This window comes from Nelusetta ayraudi, unplaced genomic scaffold (assembly GCF_046127955.1).
Source record: "Nelusetta ayraudi isolate G7.1 ecotype Tasmania unplaced genomic scaffold, CSIRO-AGI_Nayr_v1 ptg000016l, whole genome shotgun sequence".
Lineage (NCBI taxonomy): Eukaryota > Metazoa > Chordata > Actinopteri > Tetraodontiformes > Monacanthidae > Nelusetta > Nelusetta ayraudi.
In genome coordinates, this window is record NW_027466066.1 from 69,100 (window position 1) to 95,705 (window position 26,606).

Below are 26,606 nucleotides of genomic sequence, written 5' to 3' on the forward strand. Positions count from 1 at the left end.
GCTGCTGTCAGAGTTCCAGTTGGAGGAAGACGTTACCGGTTGTGGCGAGCGGGACGAAAACGCGACAATCATCCAAATCTGCCAGTTGCATAAGCAAATAAGATGCAGGTTGCTCCTTCTGTGAATTTGAATCCGCCAGCAGAGCTTAGTTTTTTTTTTTCGGGGGGAGTCGTTTCCCGAAGATGAGGGGAGAAACCGACAAGGAGAACCGACGTCTATGTCAACCTATTCGGCTCTTCTTCGCTGTCATTTGACCTTTTTCTTCTTCTTTTTTTTTTTGTGAAAAAAACTTTTTAAAAGCAGCACACTTACATCAAAGGGAAAGCAATCCTTGCAGAGAACCAATCAAACTCCAGACGGTGTAATTTTCCCAAGTGCCACAGTAGCGCTACTTTAACAACCGATGTTTGATTTAAATCCGGAAAAATTGGGCTAAAAAAGCACCAGCTCATTAGCTGGCAAAATCAGAGCGGCCTTCGAACCCGTCTTCAGAGAGGCTCGCATTCACTTTCCGCATTTAAACTTCCGCTGGTCAGACTGCTCAGCAGAGGGTGGCAGTGAGCTCGACGTGACATTTAATGACAAGAAGCAGAAGCAGCTGATTCCTCTCTGTATATGTATGTATATATATATATATATATATATATATATGTACATACATACACACACATATATATATATATACACATATATATATATATGTACACATACATATATATACATATATACACACATATATATATATATATATTTTTTTTTTTTTTTTTTTTTTTTCCCCTGTGGAAGAGCTGTTACCTTGGTGACAAAGTCCTGGTAGCCGGGGTAGTAGGTGGTGACAATGGAGAAGATGTACCAGTCGTACTCCTCCATGATGTTGAGGATGACCGACGCCTGCTGCTCGATGGAGGGGCCGAACTGAAAGAACATGGAGTCGTCGTCCTGGAAACACACACAGAAACACACACGGTTACGCAACAACACTGGTCGGAGCATTTTTTATTTATTTTTTTTCACACACAGGAGAGCGGAGCCTGCTTAAAGAGCAAGCGGCGGTGGCAAGCGGTTCCGTAACATCGGCGTGAACATTAATTTTGCCGCCTTTGTTCCCTTGCAGGAGGAGGAGAGGGGGCGCCGGTGGGCTCGTAATGATAGCGGTCGTGATTTTCATTAGTTGACTCCTTTAATGACTTTGTACACGGGGGCAGGCCGGAGCGAATTCTGAGGCCGCTGCCATCACCGCTGCCATCATCACTTCAATCCCGTTCATCCTTTCCATCAATTTGTTTTTTTAGCCTCATTATTATTATTATTACAGATGTCGGAACAACACAATTTCGTTTTTTTCAGTCACGGGCGATAGATGGCATGACCTGCCTTCCCTTGGCCGCGCTTCACATGAGATTTGTTTTTTTTTATTAAGTCCCTTTGGTTGGGGGAGGCGAGTGGTGGATATGGCCATGGCCGCCTCTGATTGGCCGAAATATAGACAAATCCAATGGGCACATTGTGTGTGTCGCCATCCTGTGGCACCACCATTACTCTCACAAGCGCCAGTGGCAGCTGGCACGAGCTAGCATCGTGGCTAGTTGGGTGGAAGATGTTAGCGATTGCTTATGGAAATAGGCTGAAGGAGCGAAACAGGGACATAATTCATGACAATATTTGTTATCTGCTTATTTAGCAGGTAGCTAGCATTACTTTCACTAGCTAACATTTGCTAAAGTAAACTTAAGCCGAGGAGCAACCCATCAAGAAATTTCTTAACAAACATAAACATGTTCTGTCGCGCTGAGTGTATAAATTACCTTACTGTAAGCTAATGGTAGCTTCCAAGGGGAACACTTATTATGCCCAAACTTAAAATGATTCATTATTTATATACGCTTCACTGCAACATGTGAATAAAAGCTTAATTAATTCAGACATTTGTTCATTCCTTCCTTCAGAGGCATTCGCCGTGCAGTCGAGGCTTATGTATTTTGCATTCTTTCTTCTCCCACAGTTTTAATTTTTCATGCTACCATTAGCGCAGTTGAAAACGGCCCAAGTATTCCCACTAGACATCATCAGGTCAGTTTCACCAGATTTTCCTATAGAGCCCAGACAACAAGGTGCAGAACAGAAGTCCAGACTGGATTTTTTTTGCAGAAGCCAGAGATCAACAATGAAGCTAGCTGTGTTTTTACGACATCAAGGGCAGCAAATGCTAACGCAAATTAGGGTGGGCAAATAGGATTCCAGAGGGTTTCGTGTCTGACTGCGGACTCATGTTGGGGAGGGGGGGTATCGGTTTTAGCCGACAGCCGGGATGGAGTGGAGGGCGAGGTGAGGTGGTGTTGAAACCTCTGCTGGCTTCCTTAGAAAATTTCTCCCCGCTTTCACTCCACATCAAAGGCAGAACCTGCCGCTCCCAGGGGACGCGGCGGACGGGTTGATCCGTTACCTTGTTTTCTGCATTAATGAGATCAGGGCCCCATGCGCCACGCGCGGCGGCGCTAAGAGGCGCGCAAGCGATTTGCCAGGCGGCCTTCCTTGAGTGGCGAGCGCGATTGCGGGCTTGGGGAAAAAAAAAAACAAAAAAAAAACCTGTGTCATTATCACCTCCCTCCGCCTCTCCCTCCTTCCCCGTGCTGAGAGAAAGAGGGGAAAGGGAAGAAAGAAGAAAAATAAAAAGAAACACGAGCGTTCGAAAATACGCGGGCAGGAAACGTGAGCTACCGGTGGCGAATCCGAGGCAGAGGTTTTTCAAAAAAAAAAAAAAAAAAAAAAAAAAAAAATTGGGATTAAATAAATGGAGTGAAATGATGAACCAGACAGCAGTTTCTGTTTCTTGGCCTCCTGAAAATCCATCCTCCACACCCGCCCTTCATCAATCTACATTCATCTTCCCTCTTCCCCGCTCTGCCGTCCGTCCCATTTATACCGCCGGAATTACTGCCCGGGCACAGTTATAATTGAATTTCCAGATTTGCCCACCCCTCACTGTCCTCTGCGCACCCCTCCGCTCCACCCCACCCCACCCCCGCCCCGCATCTCTTTAAGAGCCGTATTAATGTAGTGTCCAACACGCTGGCTCACTCGGAGCGCCAGGGGTCTTCGCCGCTCCTCTTATTAGCCTTTGAGAAAACGAGCAAGACGGACAAAGCGGCGACATTATCGCAGGGGTTGGTTGGGGCTGGGGGGGAGGGGTGGGGGTGTTGGAGGTGGCGCGGGGTCACTGGAGGCTGCGGGCCGGACTGATAAGGCACCTTGAATGAAATGAAGTGCCGAAACACGGCTTCATTTACACCAACAACAATTAGAGTCTGGCCGCATTATCGCCTCGGCTGGCACGAGGCGATCGATTAGCAAGCATTAACGTTCCCCGGGGGAGAGGGGCCCGCTCAGCTCGGCCAGGCGCAGGGAGGAAGGGAATGAGGGAGAGAGGGAGCCATAGAGGAAGTGGTGGTGGCGGGGGGGGGGAGGAGTTGGGCAGTTGGGCCAAGACTGCGGATGGGAATCTTTTCTTTTTATCAAAAGAAAAGATTAAACCAACGGAAAGCGAAAGCGACGAAGCAAAGGAGGAGGAAGAGGAGACAGGCAAGGGGTGAGATGAGGGGTGGAAGGTTTGGGGGGGGTGAAAGCCGGGTTCCAGGTGGGGACGGAGGAAGGTGGCAGCGTGGGAAACAATGGGATGAATGGGCAAGGAGGTAACGGGGTTCCTGGATGGAGGCAGCGCAACCTGGGGAAAAAAAAAAAAGGAGGCGGGAAGCCAGCAGCGTGTGTGTGTGTGTGTGTGTGTGTGTGTGTGTGTGTGTGTGTGTGAGTTCCGCCATGTGTCTCGGAAAGTCAGCCAGCCATTCAGAGCGAGGAAGGCGAACCTAGACAGAGGGCCGCTCCTGTCAGGCAGGGGGAGACGGGACACGCGCAGCCACTGCAAAAACCGACTGTGTGTGTGTGTGTGTGTGTGTGTGTGTGTGTGTGTGTGTGTGTGTGAGTATGAGAGCCCGAGACTTTAGTTTAGCATGTTCCGTATCAGGTGCACATTTATTTGTCCTCATTTTGCCTCTTTATTCTGTTCTGTGTGTGTCAGTGTGCATTCGTGTGTGTGTGTGCGTGTGTGTTTGCGTATCTAGTCCACGGGCCGCCGAGTTGGCGCCGCTATCACCCCCTTAGCTCCCGCGGCTAGCTGTTTGACCGGGAGGGGAGCGCGAGTCAATAACTCAGGTATTTTCAATTACGCACACAGGGGACACATCAGCGGCTGCAATGAGAGAAAGCGCCACTTTCAATCCCGCTCCCAAACAACACAACGCGCGCACGTGCGTGCGGGTCGCAGCTTCCGGTGGATGAGGTGGCGGGGGGGGGGGGGGGGGGGGGACTAGCGCGCGCACGCACGCACCACTCGCTCTAATCTCGGTCGCGAGGCGCGGCGCTAATCGGCTGAGCGCGCCGTCGTGCGGTGACGTAGGACGGGCGGGGAGGTACAATGGAGCGCATCTTACACAAACACAGGCGTTTTGCATTCATTCATCACAGTCGCTCGTTGGCGACATCTGGGCGGCGACACCGGCGGAGGCACAATGCGCCGACGCTGGTTTGCTGACGTCATAGTGCGCCGCTGTTGCGGACGTATGCTTTGTCAGAGAGCGTTTTTTTTTAACAATTATGGAGGGGGAAATAAAGCTGTTTTAGTCCATTTCAGACAGTAGAGAAATACAGGTTTAAGGTCGGTATCCTCGCTCCAGTCGCTCGCCATGTGTGCGTCACTTTCCTGGAATAGCAACTCATTATAACCGTGAAGCAAACGCAAAAGAAAGAAAACATACTTAGAAATTGAAATGATCTTTTAGCTGTAAGTAGCTAAACTGGATGCAAAAGAAATCCTAACTTTATAGCTACAGCCTCAAAAAGGCCCCCTACAGGTGACATAGCAGGATGTTTTTTTGGCTAGCTAAAGACGGTATCCGCTAGGTCAGTGATTTCAACCACTGTGTAAGCCTAGTGCCACGATACACTATGCCAATTGGATAATTTTACACGGCACACCTGACATTATTTCACGATACACCAATGTGCCGTGTAAAATTATCCAATTTCACTGAGTGACTGAGTGACTGTGCTTTAAAAGGAACGCGATGTGTGCATTTAAACAGGCACAGGTTTCATTAAGAGACTATATTGTCATTATTAGGCTAAAAATGGCATTCTGGAATATTTTTGGTTGGTGGCGTACAATGGACTTTCAGTTTCAATGTAAAATGTCTCAAAAAAGGTTGAAAAACATTGGCCAAGACCCTCCTGTACGGGTGTAGGTACAATTTTTTTTATCATTGTGTTGAGCATTTGGTTTGTGTGTGGTGAAAATTGTGTGTCAAAATGCGGCAGAAGACAAAGAAGAAGGTTGTTGGGGTTTTTTGCGTTTTTTTGTGACGACATACGTGTAGATTGAAGAGTCAGCATCAGCAAGACGTATATATAAAAATTGTTGGATGCCACAAAAATAATATGACCGACCCCTGAAATTTTCAGTCCAATTTAAAGGTTAATGCTCAGATCACTGATAATCACTTATCCCGAAATACCACCGGGCAAAAGAATTAGCATGGATAATGTGGGGCTTACATCTTCATTAGACTCCTTTTTTTCCTGTTAAACACACATGCAGCCGTCCTTCAGCAAAACGAGCCAAAAATAAATATTTTTTTTTAAAAAAACGGCACTGGAATAAACCTTGAGTGCACCCCCTGCTGCGGCGTGGTGACTTTTTCCCTTTTCTTTCCTTTTTTTTGGGGGGGGGGTTGTTTTGTTGTTGCGAAGAAACAACAAAAGGCAGACAGAAACCGCGAGCGGAGAAGAGACAAAGGCTGAGGGGGGGTTTGGGTGGAGGGGGCGGAGATACAACACTCAAACAAGCCAAGGAGAGATGATGGTGTGTGTTGCTGGGAGGTTTTTTGGCAATGCATATTTCTATCCTTCCCATAAAGGAGAGACTCCTTTGAACTTGGCCCGCCGTGCATGTGTACGAGTGTGTACGGAGGACGGCGCTATTGACTGCCTGCCTGCCTGCCTGCCTCCACTGCCTGGCGGAAAGAAAAAAAAACGAGAGCTGGCCTGATAGGAGAGAAAGAGAGAGAGAGCGAGAGAGATGAAAAAGAAGAAGTGACTGAGTGGGAGGCGGAAGGAAAGCGGCAACAGCTGGCCTTCACTTGAATGTAGCGAATTTAAGAGGATGGAGGGCTGAAGGTTCGAAACTCAGCAGTCTTGGGCGCGCGCACACACACACACACACACACACACACACACACACACACACACACACACACACACACACACACACACACACACACACACACACACAAACGTTTTTTCTTATTGCACCTGCGAGCGCACGCAAGCAACGAGAGACCCAAAATGATGTATGTATTGACGGCAAGCTAGCCGCACCTTTGTTACTTCGCAGCCCTTCTGGTGCTTTACGTCTCTCCTTCACTTCACACGCGCTCGCGTGCGCGCGCACTTATCGTCTCTACCTCAATTAAACCTCCACTCGCTCGCCGCACGTCCCTTTTCCTCGCCGCGCTTCGCTCTCCTCGTTGCCTCATCATCACATTTCTTATCGTGGAAGCCTACTTATCTCTAATCAAGCACATACAAGCTTAATTAGCCGGCACATTTGTCGGACCATCATCTAATTAACGGTGACCTTATTCAAAGTACTATTTGAACCTCAGCTTTTTTTTCACACCCTTCTATCCCCCTCCCCACCTTTAGTCTTCTTTAAAAAAAAAAAAAAAAAAACACGGCTAGTTTTTAACGTATGGAGCTTCTTTTCTTTTGTGCCCGCGTGACTTTTGAGCCGACGCTACGGTGGACGGACGGTCGACGAATAGGGAGGGCTGTTTGGAAAAGGTGTTTTTCCTGTGGCACACAATCGCACCGCATCCGTGGCACTCAAACACAGCCGCAGGCGTGCCAAGGCACGGATGGTTTCTCTCTGGCCCGTTTCTGCTCTAACTATAGCCTCGCTCTTGCTTGTCCCCTGGTCCGTGCAGAACGGTTATATTTTGTGTGTGTGTGTGTGTGTGTGTGTGTGCGTCTGTGTGTCAAAGATACTAAATAGAGTGGCTGTAGGAAAGACTCTGAAAGATATACGAACACCACCAGGCTTTTGCAATTGCGCATTTGTCTGCGGTAACGTATAGATCGGACACAGGGGGCCTCAGGACCAGTGCAGACTGTACGGCCCATTGGAAGAAGATAATGAGATACTGGTACATGGTCAATATAGGGAGAAGAAGGAGGGAACGTTGCTCTCATAGCTTCAATTGGAATTGAAGGTTGTTTTTTTTTTAGTTCATAGGTTTGTAATGTATTGTACCAGAGCAGAAGGCATGAGATAAAAGCCTGATAAGAGAGCAAGTGTCAAACTTTAAGACAGTATTTCATCGGCCAAGCACGTCGATTTGTTTTTGCAACGCCAAAAACCATCGTACTTGCAAGCTGTTTGAAATACACGTGCAGAAATAAAGACAAGTCTGATACAACGGTCTTAAAAAAAAATAAATCCACAAGTAGCAGTTCAACATCCATCCATCCATTTTCTTTCCCCGCTTGTCTCACACTCTTTGTCCCCAGAGGTGTTGGAGTTAGCGCAGCCATCTCGGGGCGGAGGTGAGGTTGGACCCTGGACAAGTTCATTGCAGGGCCACGCAGAGACACGCGCACAACCACCCACTCTCGAGTTCACACTGCAGCCAACAGAGTTGCTAATTAGCTTAACGTGAAGAAGTTCTTTGGAAGGAAGGAAAAAGAGGAAAAGGAAGCCAGGGACACAGTGAGACGATGCCCAACTCCTGCCCAAAAAAAAGCCCCCTTGTATCAGGCAAACAAACCTACAACTGTTGTGTTATGATGAGGCGCAGGAGGTCTCAGGTCTCAACAGTGTTGTTGAGTGGGACTACTGGGAATTATAAGATGTTACCGGTAAAATACACAGCATCTGTTTAAATAAGTTTTAGAAAAGGTGAAATACGCACGCCAGGCCAGCAGTGGGCAGTGTACTGACAGACATCAGAGCAGAACGGAACCACTAACCGCATACGTAGATGGATGTCTCATGTCCATTTTGTCCGATTTTGTCTAATTTGTGGTAATTTGTTGTTATACTTCAGTAGCCAGGAGAAGTTGCGGTACTCGCTGCACTTGCGCTCCAATCATGGCTCACCTTGCTACCGCACTCCTTCAAATATGGATTTTTTTTTTTTTTTTCCCAATTTCACAAGGTAACTGGAAATTAGACACAAGATGGCACCAGCGGTGAAATTGGTCTCTCGACGTCCAAACGGGTATTCGTAAACCAACGGGTGACGCCGCACTGACTCCCTATACAAGACTGCAGCAAAAGATGTGAAATTACGTCTTAAAAGATGGGTGTTACCCATCTGCCTTTGTCACGTCAATGGAAGCAGCAACTTCTGTAAGGTCTACACCGGCTTTTCCTTCCAAACACTTCCTGTTTCTCTCTCCAGAAAGCAGGACACCGTCGATGTGGAGGTTCAGCAGGACTTCAAGGTGTTTCCGGGCAGCTGCTAAGTGGTTTAGGCAGGTTGGCAGGTGAGCGTGCCTCGGCGGCCTGAAAGCTTTTCTTTGCGACGGGCCGAAAGCGGCGGAGGGTCAAAGTTGACGGTACGTCACGCGGGAGACGAGTGGAGTGGAGTGGAGTGTGCGAAGACAACGAGGGAGGTTATTAATCCATTTAAGTCCTCTTCCACTCTCTGCACCTGTCCCCCGCTATCTCCTCCTCTCCCGTCATATCTGCTGATTTCAATCTCCTGCTCCGGCTCGCCCTCAACGCCGTCTCTCCGCCGGAGCGCTCCTCTCTACCTCTGCTCCACTCGTCACTCCTTTATCCTTCCCTTCGCTCTCCCCCGTGCCCTCCGTCTCCGCTCTTCGTCAATCTCTCTGACTCACTCCCTCCTTCCCCCACCAGCTGAGCCTCTCTTTCCCCTCACCTCTCCCCATCGCGGATCTCAAAATGCACCTGGACAGTGTTGTCAGGCGCAGGGTCGCGCTCGTACACTCGTGACGGTGTGCATTGCTATACCGTATATGTACCATACGGTATGACTCCGTACCATACCATATGGTATGACTCCGTACCATTCCGTACCATAGTTGTGCCGCCCTGAGAATATTGTGGAGGTTGTGGGTTCAATCCCCAGCCAACTCATACCAAAGACTTAAAAAATGGAACCCATTGCCTCCCTTGCTTGGCACTCAGTATTCGGGGTTGGACTTGGGGGGTTATATCGGTTAGTCCTTCGGGCTATGACAATCAGTGGGACTTTAGTACTACACTATACCACACTATCTAATACAAAAAGAGACAATGTGATACACTACCATACCACATTACATTGTGCCATTTGACACAATATGATACGGTGTAATGCAATCCAACACTATACGACACCACACTGCACTGTTTGATAAGACATGATACAATACCATACTATAGTACAGTATACCATACTATTTGATAAATTATGATACAATGCAGAACAATACCATATATACATACATGGTAGACATCATACTGCACTATACCCCAGCTTCCTCTTTGGTACGATAGATAATGATACTCTGTGATACCATACGATGGACATGAACGTATATCATAACATACCATACTGTACTTTTTAATATCGTGACCTTGTTCCCAAGGGGATTTTTTTTTCTAAGTCACATAAACAGAATTACATAACTAAAGTAAGTGCCTTTCAGAATGCACATATTGCGCGTGAAATAAATCATGTAAAATGCTCCAGCAAGCAAGCAAAAAGTACAAGCGCCGAAGCTTTATTGCAGAAGCTTAATGCAAATTAAACATCAGGGTTCTGTTGCGTCTCCGCCACCATTTACACTTAGTTGACAACGCGTTGCCCACTGCCTTCACCTCAACATTCACCAGTCGGTGGAGAAGAGGGAAAACGTGGGACCTCTAGGGCTTTTTAGAGGCAAAGCTATGCGGGTGAGGAGCTGCAGGAGGAGCGGCGAGAGAGGGGCGGGGGGGCGGGGGGGGGGGGAGGCAGTGCGAGAGGCGAGCGGCGAGCAAAGGGAAGCGGAGCTGCGAGCTCCGCTGATGTGTTGCGGCCTGTGTTCCTTTCCTGGCGACACGATAAAGGCACGCTCTCAGTCACTGTCAGCGGGCGAGACCACCCGCTCCACCTCCCCACCGCCATCACCACCACCTCTCCCAGTGCTGAGACTACAACTCTGGATTTCCTCTGCGCTTTTCTTTTTTTCTTCTCTCTCTCCCTCATCTGTCACCTCCCACGCTTGCACATCGGGCATTTGTGCGACATAACCGGCGAGAAGCCGTCTTCACTTTTTTTTTTTTTTTCCCACTCCTCCACCAGGAGAAGTGTGTGCGAGTGGACGGGTGGTGGTGGTGGTGGTGGTGGTGACGTGGCATCTCGCAGACAGATGTAACAAACGTTCCTCGTCGTGGAAAAGATGAGATGAGAGGGGGAGGGAGGGGGGGATTACAGGGAGGCGTGCCACCACTCTGGGGGGAACCGGGCTTATGTGCCCGCCCCCCCCCTTACCTCCCCACCACCACCACCTCCCACCAAGTACTGTCTCATCTCCCGGCCAGGCGGACCACCGCCGCCGCCGCCGCCGTCTCTCATCCCAACCTCTCCCACCGAGAACGCCTCCCGTTCGCTCTGATGAATATTAAAAATTCAAATCTGTTCCATTGGCAAAACACAACGGAACACGTTTAGAACGCGGGGATAAGACAATAAGCCAATCTGTACGCTCGCTCGTTCCAGGCCCCGCTCCCCTCCCCTCGCCCTCCTCCCCTTCTCTGCCCGCGTAAAGCCGCGCATCCCTCTCTCCCTCCCTCCGTTCTCACAGTTCCCTCGGGACACCGACGCTCAGCGACGCTGCCCGGTTGCGGCGCGAGCTCGCTCCTGGTCACCGCGCGTGTCGGGGAAGTTTCGCTCCACACCTTTTTGCGGCCGCGTCACCGTGCATGTTGGGCCGGTGGACGAGGCCGCACGCAGGTGTGTGTGTGTGTGTGTGTGTGTGTGTGTGTGTGTGTGTGTGTGTGTGTGTTTGGGGGAGGGTGGCGCTGTTTGGCTCGAGGACAGATGAAGTCACAGCTTGACGGTGAATATTTGAGGCAGAGCGGCGGCCAAACTTTTCAGCCTCGGCGCCGCTGTGCGTCACTCTCTCTCTCTCTTTCTCTCTCTCTCTCTGCCTCTCTTTCTCTCTTTGTCTTCGAAACGGATCGCATTTGCTTTCCTCTTGTGGACGTTTAAGGTTTTGCATTGTACTAAACTGACCCTGTCATTGTTTTTGGCGTGTCTCTCGTTTGTGCGGGAAGTGGCCAAGAATGAAGACGAGTCCGTCTTTTAATCCCTTTGCTCGCCCAATTTTTTTCATGACTCGTGTACAGTAACAAGCAGAAATGAGCCCTTTGTGATGTCATGAGGCCCACCGATGCCTCCCCATTTAACTTTTTTTTTTTAAAAAACAAACATGTCCTGAACACGTCTCAAAAAAAGCTTCATGCAGACGAAGTCGCCTTCAAAAAAAATGTTAGCATCGAGATGAAACCACTGAAAATGACCTAAACCGCTGCAGTACTTCTGTCAGACCTTAGGTGGCGCTGTAAAGTTACTTCCTGCATCATTCGCATAAGTTCAGAGCTATGACATAATCCCCCCCCCCCCGAAAAAAGAAAAATAGTGATCAGCATTGGGACGGCATTTTTTTTTTTTTAACTGAACTTGAACTTTTCCACTGAACGATAGAGGATTTCACATCTCACAGTGAAACCTGGCCTTGTGGAACAAGGCCTGAGAACAACATCCACGGCCACATCAGAGGGGAGCAACTGCAACTCTGATTGGAGGTGAGGACAGGATGCCTCAACAGTTGCTAGGATCCAATACCTTTCCAGATGCACAGCAGCCTGGCGTTTTTTTTTTTGTTTTTTTTTAAGCCCCTCCCCTCCTCTACCCACCCTCCGTTCCAGATCGCTCGGAAATGTCAACCCTCACAGCCTCCCAACACCCCGAGGATTAAAGAGCTTAAACATTTTTTTCCCCCTGCCTTTCTCTGCTCCCTCTCCATTCCTCTCCCTCTGCTCTCGCTGCTGTGTCCACTGCTCCCAAAGCCAGGCGCACCTGAGATTACACTTGACCTCTTGCTAGCAGACGGCTAACAGACGGGATGAAAAGTCTCCACGTGCGCACGTTTGGTTGAGTTGGTGTCCTCATCGCCTTGCACTGAAAGTTACCGTAAAGGCGAAGACCAAATGACAACGGGAAATTCAGCTGTGTGTTTAGGGCTTCCTGCTATAACTGATGGTTAGTTGGAAGTGTTTGGAAACCGGAAAAAACAAGGTGGTTCTCTGGTTGGAACCTGGAACCTTTTTATTGTGACGATGTGATGAGCTGTGTGTATGTACATATGTATATTAACATAAAACATGCAATTTAAAAATAACAATACTGTGTCATTCTGACGTATGCAACAACACTTGTGTCATAATTGTTTGCCCATATCAATGACATGATAAGAATATGTGACATGCCTTCCAGCTTCAGCAGCAATTCATATAATCAGTAATGAGTTGACACGGATAGAATAGAAAAGAATAGAATAGAATAGAATGTCTATATAAATCCCACATTGGGTAAATTTGCAATTTCAGCAACAATATAGTGCAAAGAGGAGAAAAATTATATTAATTAGAAATAAATAAATAAATAAAATATTTATAGTATGAGTAAGAAAGGGAAGATATTTACATATAATGGACAGTTGGATTATTTTCAAGTTATCAACACTGTGTACATAAATATACTTGGTAACGATACATTAAAGGGCGGCGTATGCACACAACTCAGTCGTGTGCGGACACACATTTTGCCTGCAGTGCAACGTCGAGCTGTTGTCGTTGCTCTTGCAAACATCATCTCATCAACTTGAGAATAAAACTATATACAAAAAAATTTGTAATTGGGGAGGGCACCTTTCTCCCTTCGCCCTTTCTGCCCTTCTACTTAGCTCGCTCGCGCACGCCACCCCACCACCACCACCGTGACAGGCCGCCTCTGGGGCTGCCAAAGCTTTTTAACCACAACAACAATATCTAAATGGCGCACAATGGCCCATTAGAGTCATCAAGCTGTTAAACCGGCAACCGGCAACCTTTCAAGCCCGGCAATTAGGAATATTTGATTCGCCCTCGCGACCCTTCGCGCACACACGAAGCACCGACCGACACGCCCTCTTCCTGTCTCACTCTTTCGTCCTCCCCGCTGCCATTCTCTTTCATCTCTTCCGCCCGGTCCCGCTCCGCTCGCCCTCCCCGTTCGCACGTGCACACCCTCGCTCACGTGCGCAACACCTCACGCTCAACCCGCCCGTCTTTCTCCATCCCTCCGGCTCACTCCCCCCTCCCCTCCCCTCCCCCCATCCCCCTCCCTCCCGCCACCACCTCCACGGCCGGGCCGCAATCAGTGTCAGCATCGATTAACAGCCTCGGCACCGCTGGAAGAGGATGACGTGAAGAGGAGGAAGCAGGGACGAGGCGACGGGCGACGGGAGGGGAGGCAGCGTTCGCGCTGTCGTGTCCTGCGCACGTGCGAAGGTGACGAGATGCCCCTTTCATTCAGATTTGTGGTTTGGTTCCCATGGTTCTCACGGCTAGTGATGTCCGATATTGACTTTTTTAACCGATATTCGATATCCCGATGTGGTCCAACTCCCAATCTCCGATACCGATATCAACCGATACCGATATATGCGGTTGTGGAATGAACACATTATGGCTAATGTGTATTGTGATGCCTCGCTGGATGATGACAACTTCAAGGTTTTCAAAAATAAATTTAAAAAACATTCTGGTCAAAATAATAGTCGGCAGTTGCGTACGAGCTATTTTGTTAGCAGCCAGCCACGACTGAAACCACTCTGTTTGATGACATCATCAAGCGTAGTAGAGATGAGTAAAGTAAAGTATCGTTATATACTATTTAGTGATACCAGGAAATTTGAGGAATTCATTCCTTGGCATCACTACTAAATTCGGGAGAATTTTTTTTTTTTTTTAAAGTCATATTTTTATATTTTTCCCTCCCAATACCGATATTTTCCGTTATCAATTTTTAATGCCTTTATCGGCCGATAATAGCGGGAGGCCAATAATATCGGACCTCCCTAGACACAGCATATCTTTTGGTATCAGTCACTGCAGCAGTGACTGTAATTTAACTTTTACGTGATTGCATTAATTTGAAAAAAAATGTATTAATAATGATTACAGCCGGACAGTGATATCATATCAACGCTCCCTGTGACGTCACAACTTGGCCAATTTCCATAGCAGAAATGAAGAATTAACTCTTTTTCCCCCCCTTTTTTTTTTAACTCTCTAAAAGTTAAATCCTTGTAATCAAAACTTTTGGTCACGAAGGCATTTTTTGAGGCAACATTCACACCAAATCATATTCATGTATTCATCGTATTCATGTAGCTGCCAAAAACACCTTCAGAAATTAAGCAAACGACTTGAAACCAAACAATATGTGCTGTTATGTAAAATAAATAAGACTCCCACAGCTCCACACACCTGCATTGGCTCAATGCCTCCGATCAGGCCTGATAGCAGTCTTAGAAAGATGAAATTTCTTATTTTCTTTTTTTCATTTAAAAAAGAATAATTGGTAAATACCTTCAATTGCTTACTGTTACAGATTCTAGATGAAGCTACTAGCGAATCTACTTGCTAATTATGAAGTTTTGTATTTTCATACTTTGACCAAATGAAAGATGCTAAAGTTTCACAAAGTTCCACTGGGTGCCTATAAATCGATGCTTCAGATCAGTTTATATTGCACTATACAGCAGTGACAGGCAAAGTGTTTTAGTGTGTAACTATGTTTATCTATGTGATATGCAGCATGGCATGTTCTCTATTTAATGTTTTAACCTTTGCCACGAGATGCAAGGAGAGACAGTTGGAAAATCTAAAAAGAAAACATTCATTAATATAGGAAGAAAAAAAAAGTCTACAGTCAGCTACATAATGTACAGGAAATATGTAAACATTACAAGGTGGGCGTATCGCAAATGGATTCTCACTTTTCTTTTAACTAAAGCCTCAAATTCTCGCAATGAAGCTACATTTACCACTTCTCACAAAATTCTGCTCATAAATTCTGCTCACAAAACTCTTTAAAAGACTCCCAGTAACCTGACTGCGGCATTTTCTATTCTTTTTAGAGTCTGTTTGAGCCACACGGAGCCCAGAGCAAAAAAAAAAAAAGCTAATTAATGAAAACAGGTTGTTGTGTTTGACCCTGTCGCACAAGGAGAATATAACCCCCCCCCCCCCCCCCCCAAACAATGGCTCTACTGAACGTTTTGAATTGGAGGCAGGTTTTAATCATCATGGATGATGATGATGATCATGATGATGATGATGATGGTGGTGATGGTGGTGGTGACGATGAGGACGATGATGATGATGATCGTGATGATGATGATGATGATGATGATGATCGTGATGATGATGGTGGTGGTGGTGGTGATGGGGACAATGATGATGATGGTGATCGTGATGATGGTGAGGATGATGATGATGGTGGTGGTGGTGGTGATGGTGATGGTGATAATGATCGTGATGATGGTGATGCCATTTCCTGGCCATAATCTCTCTCGCGATGTGATTTTCAAACGCACAAACCGCAGGAGGCGCGCGGTTTTCTACATCCGCGGTGACTTCACGCTTCGCGCTCTCATCCGCACCCCCTACTCACCCAACTCCCACCACCACCACCAACACGTCACCTCGCAACGTGCGCGACACCCCCCTAACCCCCCCTTCCCGCTTCATTCGTCTGACGGGCGGTTGTGGCAGCAGCCGCAGCAGCACGCACGCGCGTGTCGGAAGGTGCGAGCTGTATTCTCCCTCACACCGTCGCTTGCTCCCCTCTGCTGCGCGCGCGAGCGAGCGACACTCACGCTCGAAAGTTTTCCACGACGGACGTGCGTGCACCTGTGTGCGAGCGAGCGAGCGAGCAAAAAAAAACACAAAAAAAACATACCCCTTGCGCACTGACACGCGCGCACGCACCAGCTGTGGCAGTAAAAGCCAGCTTTTGGCAGTCGCATCTGCTCGCCTCCACACGCCAGCGCGCGCCTGCCTCACACAAACACACACACACACACACACACACACACACACACACGCTGTGTCACCGAACACAAGTTGGATTCCTGCATCTGGAGACTGAGCCGGTGACTCACACACACACACACACACACACATACACACACACATACACACACACACACACACACGCACACGCACACGCACACGCACACTCGCATGCCCACGCACGCAACACTAATGCACAAAGTGGCAAAAGCGTTTATCGGGCATGCGTGCAGCGCGCAAATAGGAAGCGGTTGTCAGAGAGCGTGTGTGTGTGTGTGTGTATGTGCGTGCGTGTGTGTGTGTGTGTGTGTGTGTGTGTGTGTGTGTGTGTGTGTGTGTGTGTGTGTGTGTGTAAAAAAAAAAAAAAAAACACCAAATATGGAATTTCAAGGGTTTGTTTTTCCAGCACGCACTCGTTATTACCTGCTCACCTTAATATCACTCTTTGTTCTCGCTCGCCTTTTGTTTTGCTTCAGCTTCCCCCCATGGCCCCCCGCCCCCGTTCCGCAGTCCCAAAACTCAGACTCTGAATGCTTAATTGCGATCTATTAATTTTGAAAAGATGCTAAAAATACCCGCCCGAAGACGGCACGGCGCATTAAGAGGCGCACGCACGCGCACGCACAAAGCCCATTGGGTTTGTTAAAAGAGAGCGCGTTACTTTTTAGAAAAAAAAAAAACAAAAAAAAACACAGAAACAAATGCTGCACACTAACCGCGTTGGCAGCCGTCGGCGCCTCGTTCCGCGATACGAACAGGGAGGCAAAAACACAGGTAACGGCATAACGTGCGTGTTGCGAAATGTGCGCGCCGCCTGCCCTTGAGCGTCATAAATGAGACGAGACGGGCTGCGCTCGCCAGACGAATCCCGCAGCGGGGCAGCGAGCGAGGTCCAGTGGAAGCAGGAGGAGGAGGAGGAGGAGGAAGGGGAGCCGTGCTTTGCATTGCAGTGGGTCTGCGCGATGACTTACCTCGCCCTCCGAGAGCACTTCCACGGTGCGAACTCGGAAAGCGGGAATAATATACGGCGCAATCAGCTGCGGAGGGAGGGGGGGGGGGGGGTAACAGTATTCATGGCGCAGGTAAACCCGAGCTTCCATCAATAGAGCGTGACACGTTAACGACGGCGTGCGTATTATGCGAGTTCTTTAGGGTTCCGCGGGGCTCTGTTATGGCCCCGTCAGCGCTCGCGGGACACCGGAATCGACCACAGGTTTTATGGAACACAACTATTTTTTTGGTCATTAGATTGTATTAATGGCTAAAAAAAAATAATAATAATACCTGAGTAATGTTTCTTCTTCTTCTTCCTGTCTCTGCTTTTCATTTTGATCAGTTGCAAAGTGTAAAACATAGCTTGATAGCTATTTAGCTTAGCCTAGCCCAGCTGACTTAGATCAGTTTATCACATTAAAGCAACAATTCGCGCTTAGGGACAATTTAGTTTATTCTTTGTGCGTTTCCCTGAGTGAGTTTAAGAAGACAGTTAGTCTAATAAAAAAAACAGTACATAAATTACTAAAATAATAAGTAAAAAGGCCAGCAAATAATAAAGAAGCTCACAGGAAACACACACACACACACACACAACATGGAGGAATAAGAGGACAAATCAGGCCATGTTACTCTCAGAGCCCATTAGCAGGTCAACTATAAAATAGCGTCTGACATTCTGCACTTTGATACATGAGTTTTAAAGCGGGATGACACAGCTCACACAGCTTCAAAAAGGCAACGACAAAAAAAAACATCTGTGGCCAAACGGCAGGTGCACTAACCGGGGGGAAAAAAATCTTTTTTTTATTTTTTTATTTTTTTAAAAGCTAAAGAGAACAGTATTCACACAGACAAGCGCATGAAAACTAGCACAGCCAGAGATCCAGAGACAGAACGCGAGGTAGGTTGGAGACCATCAGCCCAGTAGCCTGGCAGTGTAGCAAGCGTGTAGATCCTGCAGATTTATCACACCGACCAGCCAAAAGTGTTTACACTCAGGCTTGTGTACACGACACGTACGTGGCCTTTTTCTATGTACTTCCTCCACATGCAAACTTATTTTTAGTCCATGACAAGTGATGTTATCTCCAAAGGCAGCGGTGGATAAATGGCAGGTTTGTCCTAGAGAGCGCTAGCTCTTGAAGCAGGACTTACATTACATGTGCCTGGGTAAATGTATGTTTATTCTCTCACTAAACTGAGAGGCGTCACTTGGCCTTTTGCTGTGTTTTATTAGCATTGTATTCCAGTGCAGTACCGCAAAATAACTCAACTTTATTGCCAGTCGTTCCGGACATAAAGCTCCCTCAAGCGCTGCGCAATAGTTGCCGTAGCTGCTCAGCCTTTTGTGCGAACGGGGGCTTTCCATTGGCTGCCTCGTTTCCTCCCTCTGATTGATCAACACGACCTTTTATACTTAGAGATTATGTCACCATCTTTTGCTTTTGCGGCACCTGACAACCCACATACCGAGAACATCACTGTAAAACCCGCCTCGGCGTACGGGGATCCTGTTCAACTTGGAGGCAGGAAAAGGGGACGGGAAAAAAAAAAACAGCACAAGTCGTTGTCGACGACGCATTCGTATTCCGCAACTAATCAGCTTCTATTTAGTTGTAAACAAAGAGGCAAGCAGCTGCTGCAACCTCACGCTAAAGGAAACGCAGGAGAAGACAGAGGAAGCACGGGAAGAAAGTGAGGCTACGTCACCGGGGCTACGTCACAGATGCTGGGCTAGCAGCGGTTTTATCACCACAGGATGGCATTTCAAATCAATGTGGGGGTGAAAAGAACAGCAATTAAGGTTTAACTCGTCGGCAAAGACTTTTCTCACCCTGCGCCTTGATAAACGCTCTGTGCTTTTTACGGATCTGTCATTTTATCTTCTCTGCCTCTGCGTCCTGTATTCCAAATAGCTGTTTTTAGGTAATCTATCTGTCTGGGTTACTATCCAACAGAGCAATGCATCGTTCTGGTAGTACATTTTGCTTTTAAAATAATATACACGCATATGTATATACATACTGTATGTCTATACACATATATATATATATATATATATATATATATACATATACATACATACATTATATATACGTATGTATATGTATATGTGTGTGTATATACATGTATATATGTATATATATATATATATATATGTGTGTGTGTGTGTATGTATGTGTATGTATATATATGTTCGGCTTATGCTTTATGGACTTGTGTCTGCAATAAACTTCTTCATCTATTCAGTATGTTCATACATACAAATATACATGTATATACAGTGCACATGCATATATATATATATATATACATACACATACATATATGCACTTTACCCCAATTAGGGTCTCAAAGGAGAAACATAAAAGATGAAATGATGGTTAAAAAGAACAACTAGAGATTACGGACAAATCAATGACATTTCCGCGTCCACAGTCTCTAATCTGACATCGACTGAAATAACCCTGGCCGGGCGCAAATGGCCCTGGCTCCGCCTCCTCCTCTTCCTGCTTTCTCCACGGCGCTATTACATTAAAGCACCTGCGAGGGATTCTCATTAGACTAAGGAGGCAGGTGCTCCATCCTGTTTGTCGGCTGTAATGCGGCCGGCATGCGGCAGCGGAGCGTGACACGCGTGTTTGGCTTTGTTTGCCCGCCCACCCGCCTGGGCGGCGTGCAGTCACCCGGGCGTGGGAAGGTGTGCGGGGGAGGCGGAGGGGGTCACGCCCCCTCAATTAGGGTCGCAGGGGACGGAAGCCGAGGGAGGGTCTGGCTGTAGGTGGCGAAGGCGAGCGAGACGGTTTTTCTCCCCCCCCGCGTCTTCTCGATTTTACTTTTCTCCTCCGTCTTCCCGTCGCACGTCTCGTTCCTCCCGCTTCACCTCCGCCTCCCCCGCCCCACGTTCCCCACTCTCGTCTTTCCGTCCGCCTCCCGCCTCCGTCGTTGTACGCGGCGCGCACGCCCGCTCTCCTTTTCCCACGCTTCTCCTCCCGCGCCTCCCCTGTCCTCAAACGTCCTCCCCCTCCCCCTCCTCTTCCTCCTCCTCTTCCTCTTCCTCCACCTCCTCCTCCTCTTCCTCCGTCTCTGTCTGGACTCCCTCCAAACCCGCCGGCCCCATTTCTCTTTCAACTTGCAGCCGGCCGGCCCGCCTGCCTTATCTCTTTCCACCTGTTCCTGATTGGATTGTTATTACCCCCTCCCACTCCCCCAAATGGGTTTCTGACGACTCAGCATTCTGGGCGGGTGGTGGGGGGGTGCAAGTGGGGGTTTGGGTTGTATAAAGTGGAATTTCTAAAGTCCTCCAAATGGATTATTATGCACAGGACCCAGCTGGAATTTCTAAAGTGGAGTTTTTAGCGTGTTGGTTTTCTTTTCTTTTTTTTTTTCAATTTGGCAAGTCTTTGCGAGTCCCCTCAACCCCTTGATGCTCTCCCTCCTCCTCCTCCTCCTCCTCCTCCTTTTCCTCCTCCTCCCGCTCACGCGCTCCTCCCTTTTGTCTCTCCCCATCTCTCCCTGTCCTACTTCTGAACCCAGTTATTCTCCCTCTTTCGCCGTCCTCCCTCCAGACCCTCGCTCCCCCTCTCCGTGCCAGACCCCCCCCCCGCCACCACCACCACCACCACCCCCCGCCGCCTCACCCCACCTCACCCGTCGCCCTCCTTTCATTGCCTATTCTCGCTCTATCCCGCTATCGCTGCCTCGTCCCCCTTTTGCCCCCTCGCCCCCTTTAAATCACACCCTCCCCCCTCCTCCCTCCCCTGCAATGTTAATTCAGATTGCCTGGTTTGAGAGGACAGTACGCCTCCAATAATGCCGAAAGCACTTAGGAGGACATAATCAATCTCCCTCTTCGCTCGCTCTCCGTTCCTCCCCTCCATCTTTCTCCCGCTTCTCTCACCCTATTTTACATTCCCTCCATATGTGGAGCAGGACTCGGACTCGCTCGCTTCCTCTAATTTCGCCGCATCGCGACGCGCTCCTCTAATCAAGCCCTTACTTTTTTGGTCGGAATATTTTATCCCTGCTCTAAACATCTGTCTCCGGGTGAACTAAGCGCGATATTCTGCACTCGGTTGCCTGGTTTGCAATGCCAGGCAGTGGGTGCTCCACTGTGTTCTGACCGTGCAGGTTTGCATGAAAGAACTTGGTGTAGAAGACTCAATCTTGAATCTATCAGCTGTAACTCACACTGATAGACCTCAAAGTGCTGATACAGCACAGCACTGGTTCTGGCCCATTTAAAGGTTCAGTTTTTCCCCCAGTTTTTGGGCCTTTATTTTTAATGGCAGACCCCCGACAGAGTAGCATTACATGATGAATTAATGATTAAATGACTTTTTACCCCATAAAATATCTACGGAAAATTGCAGGCTAGCTCTCTGTTTACAGCCACCCACAAAAATATCAGATTCAACTTCCTGCTGTGCTTTGCTAAACCCTGCACAAATCAATAAGCATCTATATGTTGTAGGATTTTGTTGACCGTATTAGGCTCGATTACTGTTTTATTACCTTGTTACATTGCTTTTGTGTCAGCGTCGACATTTTTTCCCTACACTTTATTTACCCGCGCTAAGCCAGCTCCATTAAAAAACGTGTTTTCCATTTTTGCCCCTCACAGCTTCAGCCCCCTCCCGTTTAACCCACTGCTGACTTGCCAGGCATGCAGCTGCGTTTCACGATATTTAAATGGCTCGACGCAGGTTAAAAATCATTACCGCCACTATCATAAATGTCTGCTTTTATTTGAATTTTGATGGAATTGTGTTTCAGTCAAAAAATTGTTTTATTGCGACAGGAAGGATGTTGTCAAGCTTGATGCGAGTTTTATCATCCAAAGACCAAAGTGCCATACAGCAACAAATAAAAGTCTGTTGTGTCTCAAAAACATTTGTCTTTGAATTTAACATTTGTATTACCAGCTAAATAGCAGGTTTGCTGGTAAGGAGGTGACAATAATGCGCCAACGCATATTTACAGTAGCCCAGAATGTGGCTCTCCTGGTCATCACTTCGCACTGAGGTCACGGCTCACAAAAAGAAAAAAAATAATTTGCAATCTAATGAAGCGTCATATAATAGGGATTAACTTTAGCGACGTTTGCAATATGCTTTCCGACCATTAGATGTCACTACGTCCTACGCACCGGGACTTTAAGCCGCTCCTGAAGCGATTACTCATCCGCGCCCGTCAACCCGACAACTTTTGATCATCATAGTTCTCCCCGGTTAGTCACTGCGCCTTTCGCTTGAACACCTGGTCCACTGTTGTTCACCACCTCTCCGTCTTTAACTCCTTCTTCCTGGTTGTCTTCAGGCCAAAAAAAACCCCAAAAAAAGAACCCTCTAACTTATGAGCTCACCCTCTCCCTCTTGTCTTTCTTATCTGCTAGACAGCGAAGAAGACGAAGAAGACGAAGGTACAGGAGTCAGGGGAGGGAGGCGGTGGGGAGCGGGGGGGCGCGTGGAGAGCGCGGCAGAAAGTGAGAGATGGCAAGGTGGAGAGAGGAAGTGAAACGCGTTTCCGTGGCAACGTGGTTTCCATCGTAACAGCGCTGCTAAGGATGCCATTAGTTGGGGGAGTTGGGAGAGTTGGGGGGTGGGGGCACCGAAAGAGAAATGTCAGTCAGCGGCGGTGTGGCGCAGGCACAAGCGCACACAAACGAAAGAAGCGCGGCTCATCTGCGAGCATTTCGTACATCCTTCTGCGCTGGCAAAAAAAAAAAAAAAAATTCACAAACGCCCTGGAGATACCGTGCACACACAAATGTGTCCGCCGACACCCCCCCCCCCCCGCCCACACACACACACACTCTGCCGCCACTTCCCCGACTGCCCACACAGCCACTCGAACGCACGCAGACATATTCTAATCTGTCTCGCACCTGTGATGAATCCCTGCCGCCGCTCCTATAGAACGCGAGCGGGACGGGACGGCGCCACCGGGGGAGATGGGGGGTGGGGGGGGGGGGAGAAGTAGCGTCTGTGGCGTCCTAACGCCTGCTGAATCAAGCAACTAGCGGTGGATGGAGGGAGGGGGAAGAATAAAAAACGTCCTGGAGGGGACGTTAGGATCTTGTTGCTCGTTTTGCACCGCCGACCGCATGTGTTCACGCATTTGCATTCCACTCATCCGCCACTGCCACTGTTATCGGACGCAACAAGAGGAGGGGGGAGGAAGGAAGGGGCTGGGATGTGGGAGGGGAATCCAAGGTGGAGATTAAATTGAAGCGGACAAAAGACAAAAAAGGGGGGCCGCGAAGGTCGGCACCCAAAATATGCGAAAGAAAAGCAGACGTTCAAGTTTGAAGGTCGGCCTGGGACGGTTTCTTCGGCAGGAGTTCAGGAGACGGAGACGGCGATGGTTTAGGTTAATAAAGGGAGGCTTTGCACCCGGAACCTTTTGCGTCCACCTTGGGGATGCTCAGCAGCTCGTGTTGTAAGGCCGAGAGAAGATTGCGCGAAATTCGCCTTACCGACCGTTTTGTGACAGCAGCATCGTCAATGGACACTGGGAAAAATGAACACAAGTAAAAAAAAAGGAATCTTTTAGGTAGTGCCAGATTCCACCTTACAGCCACTTCATTTTCATCTCCTTCCAAATTGTTGAAGGTAAATCAAATCCCGATTATTATTATTTTTTTTTTAGCAGGAGGCTAAAACTGATGGCTTTGATGGTAAACAGAGGGAAACAGGTAAATGGGCAGAATGGGGGACATGTGAAGGACCACGCAGAATGCAACACCGCGAGACATAAAAGAAAAGTCGAATACGTACAAAAGTAAAAGTCTGACTCTTATTGTCAGAAAGCATAAAATCCCATCTCAATTGAAGAAGTTGCGATGCGACGCTGTTTAACGGGCTGCTTAAATCGACGGCGCGCACAATTACCCTCCCTGGCTCTCGATACTCTGCGGCATGTTGCGCTGCCATAAGCAGCAGGCATGTTGCTCACTCCCTGCTTTGCTCCGGGGCATCACAGGCAATAACCTAGTTTTCCACTGCAGGGCAGGGCAGCCAAGCTGGAGGATTTTTTGCTCATAACCTTGGGCACGTCCAACGCGGTCTCGTCCCAAAATAAAACGCGGTTTGTTCGTTTTCATTTTGGCAAAGCAGATCAAACAACAGTCTATTCACGCAGCTGAGCCGAGAGCTCTTTCTGAAAATACAGTGTGTGCCTTTGTGTGTGTGTGTGTGTGTGTGTGAAGTCCTGAACTGACCTGCATGTCCTGACAATGACATCGTACACAGGAGAAGTAAACAAGGAGCTGATAAATCACGGACTCCTGTGTTTGTCCTGCTGACGGCTTCACCTGCACATCGACACCCAGAGTGGCCGCTACACTCGTCCACACCGAGGTCTGGTTGAAAAGATCCTGCCTCTGACGTGCACGTGGAAACCACTCATGAAAGTGACAAAAAAAAAAATCTGATACCTATAGATCAACTCCAACGTGATATGCGCTGTGATCAGATACACCAGATTAGACATATGTATATACGTATGTATATACATATATATACATGTACTGCATGTATATACATGTACTGCATGTATATACATGTATATATGTGTATACATATACATACTGTATATGTATACATATATATATATATATATATACACACACATTGTTAAATCTATGTTTCCGTACCTTGCTGGTTCTCCTGTATGGTTGTGTTCGATATCAATAAAATTTAATGCAGACGTTGTTTTGTTTTTGTTTTTTTTCATAGGATGCAATGGAGCTGCCTTGAATTCACTGTGACACATCGGCGGTGCGGCGCCGTGATTTCATTCGCAGGACACCAGTGCCGGAGGAAGCGGCATATTCCTGACCTTCGGCATCTGTCCCTCGGGGGGGACGAGGGAGAAGGTCCTCACCCCCTGGAACAGACCGCGAGCCCAGAGTACACAAGTTCAGAACAGCAGGGCTGCGTTCAAGCATATGGGTCAGGTGTGACTGTAGTCGGCCGGCAGTCCACGCGTGTCAAGTGGCGAGGGAGTTTTTATGTTTTGTTTTGTTTTTTGCCGAGCGTTTCCCGTGAAGTCGCACGTGCCCCGGCCATCCATCATCGGCAAAGACGAGCCCGCTGATGCTGTTCACGGTTCCGTGGAGAAGGATGGGGGACCGGGGTGCGTGGTAGTGGTGGTGGTGGTGGTGGGGGGAGTTATTTTGAAAATAATGTAGTGCTAAAAAAAAAAAAGATACGGATGAATGGTTTCATATCTAGCGGAGGGTCCCGGAGGGCGCGACACAGACTGGAGTGAAGCTTGTGCGCGGAGATAGCCGAGCACTCCGGTCCGTCCCCCTGCTGACCCTGGATCAAACGCTGCCACAACTTTGCTCGCCCATCGCGGTCGGAACATGTCAACACGAATGCATTGTGTTTGTCTTTTTTAATGCTTCGGCGTCGCGATGCTCAGTGTTTCCAGAGAGGCGGATGAACCCCGAAAGGAAAATAATGCAGGTTGGGATTTGCGACAAGCCGACAAGACATGTGACAGTCAACGTTTTCGAGGCGCGATTTGAAGCGGAACGGCAAAAAATAGCGACGCAGCCGAGTAGATTCTATAGAGTATTGAGAAACAGCAGTTTCATGCGATTGTTTTCTAAAATAGGCAGTTAGGTTTCAAAGAAAAAAAAAGTCAAAAAATAATCAAATGTCTTTTTAAGAAGAGCAAGCGACTTAATATGACACAAGAAAATCTTCCTTTTAAAGGGGCCTTATTATGGACTTTTTCAGGTTGAATAAATTGGTTCAATTAAAAAGGTTTGTTTGGTCAAAAAAAAAACTCCTAACCTTGTCAAACAAGCATCTCTCTCACTCATCGTGAAGATGCTGTTTTGGCTTCCCCCTCCCCTACTTGCTCCATCTGTGGCAGCGTCTTGGCCAGCTGCACACTGCTAGCGCTAGCTAGCGGGGTAAACGGCTACTAGCTCTCACGCAGTGACACCTCGCACACAGAGGCATCACTCTGGTAATCAGATCGACTTGTGACGTAACGTAAGTCTGAAGTCAAAATCCAAAGCAAGAGTTGGAAAAGTCCATTTTCACAATAGGATTCTGAAAGGTCCAATCACATTCAGACTAACTGAACAAATGGTACCGGAAGCTAAAATTTGAAATCTCAGCAATCCGGCGGTTAAATTCCCCATTTGTTCTCGTGTAAAAAGGAATAAATCATGTTGCTCTACATTTAATTTTCTCTTTTTTGGCACCTACCAGTGCTGCTGGCACCTTGTACCAAGGATAAAAGATAAGCCGCAGTTTGTTGTGAAATCTACCTCATCAAATGCGAGGCACAACTCGCTGTGGGTAGGTGCTACTATCATCTGGCCTCCCTCCAAAACGAGCCGGGAATACAATGCAGGTCGGCTCCG

At 48.0% G+C, this 26,606-nt stretch overlaps 1 protein-coding gene across 1 annotated transcript in view; it reads right to left on the reverse strand.

Moving 5' to 3' along the window:
- The window catches only part of grin2ba (glutamate receptor, ionotropic, N-methyl D-aspartate 2B, genome duplicate a), a 133,437-nt gene that overhangs the window by 54,900 nt on the left and 51,931 nt on the right, over window positions 1-26,606 (reverse strand). The window contains exon 5 of the mRNA XM_076023587.1: window positions 796-939. Coding sequence (XP_075879702.1) covers window positions 796-939 — 144 coding nt within the window. The remainder of the gene's footprint in view (window positions 1-795; window positions 940-26,606) is intronic.